The sequence below is a fragment of the Frankliniella occidentalis genome, unplaced genomic scaffold, assembly GCF_000697945.3.
Source record: "Frankliniella occidentalis isolate FOCC.00 unplaced genomic scaffold, Focc_3.1 Scaffold87, whole genome shotgun sequence".
Taxonomy (NCBI): Eukaryota; Metazoa; Arthropoda; class Insecta; order Thysanoptera; family Thripidae; genus Frankliniella; species Frankliniella occidentalis.
This window is the reverse complement of record NW_026267216.1, coordinates 227820-230895: the sequence shown is the minus strand read 5'-3', so window position 1 is coordinate 230895 and position 3076 is coordinate 227820. Positions and strand designations below refer to the sequence as shown.

The 3076-nt window shown below is 36.2% G+C and overlaps 2 protein-coding genes across 2 annotated transcripts in view; one reads left to right on the top strand and one right to left on the bottom strand.

Moving 5' to 3' along the window:
- Positions 1-15: 15 nt before the first annotated feature.
- Positions 16-1448, bottom strand: LOC113212577 (HSPB1-associated protein 1). The gene has a single exon (XM_052269231.1). The coding sequence runs from the start codon at positions 1311-1313 to the stop codon at positions 48-50; it is 1266 nt and encodes a 421-aa protein (XP_052125191.1). The 5' UTR covers positions 1314-1448; the 3' UTR covers positions 16-47.
- A 78-nt stretch (positions 1449-1526) lies between these two features.
- The window catches only part of LOC113212578 (transmembrane protein 64), a gene marked incomplete in the record, with an annotated part of 2753 nt that continues 1203 nt past the window's right edge, over positions 1527-3076 (top strand). The window contains 3 exon segments of the mRNA XM_052269232.1: positions 1527-2342; positions 2438-2602; positions 2705-3076. Of these exon segments, the coding sequence (XP_052125192.1) occupies positions 1809-2342; positions 2438-2602; positions 2705-2836 (831 nt within the window).

Here is a 3076-nt window from a genome sequence, read left to right as displayed (position 1 = left end):
TAATAAATAATTGAATAATGTTTTTTTGTTTACTTTTATTTCAATCTTTACACAAAAGTTTCAGAATCAGTTGTCTGATGATCATCCAATACAAAAACATCATTGAACTTTTCTCTCACCTGGGCAACAATATCAGGATGACAGAAAGCATTAATTAAATTCTTAACATGAGAGTTGAAGTCAGAAGCTTGTCTTTGTGTCATTGCCATTGCATGTCTCTCCTTTGATGCACAACTGCATGTTGTATCCATGAGACTTCTTAGTTGTTCAGAGTTACAGGATGACACCAATTTTGCATTCCCCATTTCCAATAATGAGGAAAGTTCAATTTGGTCTGATGATTCCATCTTTAGCTGTTTTGCGGGAGGTTCTTTAAGTTCTGAGCACTTTCGTCTAAATTGTTTTACATTATTTGCACAGTGAGAGATAATACTTGCAGAGTGCTGAAGATCAAATAAAACTACATCGTTTTCATTGGGATTTAAAATTTTGCTTTTTTCGTCAGTTGACAAATTTTTTGACACTTGAGAAATTAATAACTGAACAAAAGCTTCATCCAAACGACTAACATCATCTTCTGGGTTTGTGGGCAGCCATGTGTTAATACTGATTGAAAAATCTAAACTCTCTACATAATGCCACCAATGCCGAGGAACAAATAATACATCCCCTGGCTTTAGATCAACTATGTATGCTTTGCAGTTGCGTCTGGAGTAAAATTCAGAAGGCAGAGGGCAGTTAAAATTCCACAAACTGTACACACTGGACTCTTCATAAGGAACACGAGTTGGCCTCATATCTTTCATATCCTCATGAGGAAACAAAATCCATCTTTTTGTACCAATCACTTGAGCAACAAGATTACATCCGTAAGTATCAAAATGACATGGGGTATGGGCTCCCTCACTTCCGATCCAAATAGTTGAATCCTCCGCTCCTTTTTCTGGAAATCCAAAAGCATCCCATTTGATTGAGATTAAATCATTGATCTCGGCACTAGTCCAATCACTGATTTGTTGATAATCAAAATAGAACCACTTCATTCCATCTTCAGTTGGTTCAGTATGCTCAAGTTTGAGACTGCAAAATTCCTCTAAAGTCATCATTTCTTTGGAACATTTTCCTTCCCATAATGGATCAGGAGAACAAGATTTAACACCACACCTAAAGGGCAACTTTCTTTCCCCAAATACTGAACTCCAATCTTTTAACTCCCATTTTAAAACAGACCAATTTTCAATCATGCCATGGAAAATGACTGGTTCCGACAGAGAAACCACAACTTCTTTCGACAACTTTTTCCCTTCACTCATGTTCAAGGTGGTGTTTTCAAAACTTGCTGTACGACTTGTCAGGTAATCACCGAAATCCGAATTGTTTTCTCTCCTAGCCCTAGCCAGCCCTAGCCTCGCGCGGCCTCATTGACAACACCGATCAGCTGATTGCGCGCTGCATTCAACTTGAAGTGCGACTGCCAATAAAGTTTTCATGCTTATGCGCCCTACACCCGTTCCCGTTATTCGTCCTACCTACTACTACCTAGTAGTACCGCTATTATTGTATTTCGGTAGCAGTTTCCAGTTCAGATACCCTCTAGAGTTTTGAGTTCTTAGTTTTATCATCAGTTAAACTTTACAGCAATGTATCTAGTGTGCAAATCTTTCCCCTTGTATCGTCTTTTCAAAATAATATCTATCTACACATGACTGAAATAACCTATTGTTATTGTTATTTGTAGATTGTAGATCTTGGATATTACTCAAATTTTTGTGCAGCTGTCTTTGTATCTCCATTGATTAGGTAGTAAAATGGATGTTGTCACTATCGAATCCGATGTTGACATTCTCTATTCACGTAAGCTGTCTGAAGAAAAGTCTCCAAGAGGTCGATGTAAAACTAGTGTCCTTTGGAATGCTCTACTTTCTATCATAGCAGTTATTGTTCTATTAACACTTTTATTGGAGTGCAAAGATTATCTCAAATCCATATTAATATGGATCAATAATCAGGATTCAAATGCAGTTTTCATATTATTTGTTGGCTTATTTACCCTTGTTTCTTTTCCTTTTGTCTGGGGATACATGCTCCTTACAGTCGCGTGTGGTTATTTTTTTGGCGTGGTCCATGGTTTTATAACTGTTGTATTTTCTGCAAATCTTGGTGTAGCTATAGCACACGTTACCATTCGTGCTTTTAATATGAAATTCCACATAATCAAATTAGTCAATTATGATACAATGCATGCTATACTGAGAGTAATATCTGGACCACAGGCGTTTAAAGTTGTTGCTCTTGCACGTGTTTCTCCCATACCATTTGGTATTCAAAACACAATATTTGCTGTGAGTTGTTTATTTTGTCGTTTTTTAAAATTTTGGTTTCTATGTATGTGTTTTCCTTATTTAGTAAGATCTTATTTTCTTGTAATATTTTTCAGTTGAGTGGTATCAGTACCGGGCAATACCTTCTGGCTACAGTCATTGGATTGTTGCCAGCACAGTTGATTAATTTATATCTTGGAAGTACACTTCGTTCAATTGGAGATGTTATATCAGATCATGCATCAACTCCTCTCACTGGTTACATCATGTTTTGCATCCAGGTAAGCAAGCACATGCAATGTCACATAGTCATTTCACATGGTCAGTTATCATTTGAATTAGATGACATGAAATTAAACTTTTGTTTTAAACAATCATTCCAGATTACAGTTGGAGTTTCCTTGATGGCTTACGTTATACACAAAGCAAGAGTGGAGCTACGTGAGGCATTAATTAATCAAGTACCAGCAACAAGCATACATGGATTGAAAGGTGCCTCAGATTTCATTGTGTAAACAGCTCTGTACTCAGGTAACTTATGCTGTCACCACATTTTATTGTATTTTATTTGTTTTTAAATGACTGACATTTTAAATGAATGTGATCCAGGAGTGCTATAGCCATTGTTTCTACCTCAGATGTAATACTATTTACAAACTGTTCTAATTTGAAGTAGGACAACATTTTTTGTGCACATATCCACTATTTACTGGTGATCTAACTTTTAATTTTAATTTCAAAATCAATATCTTTCA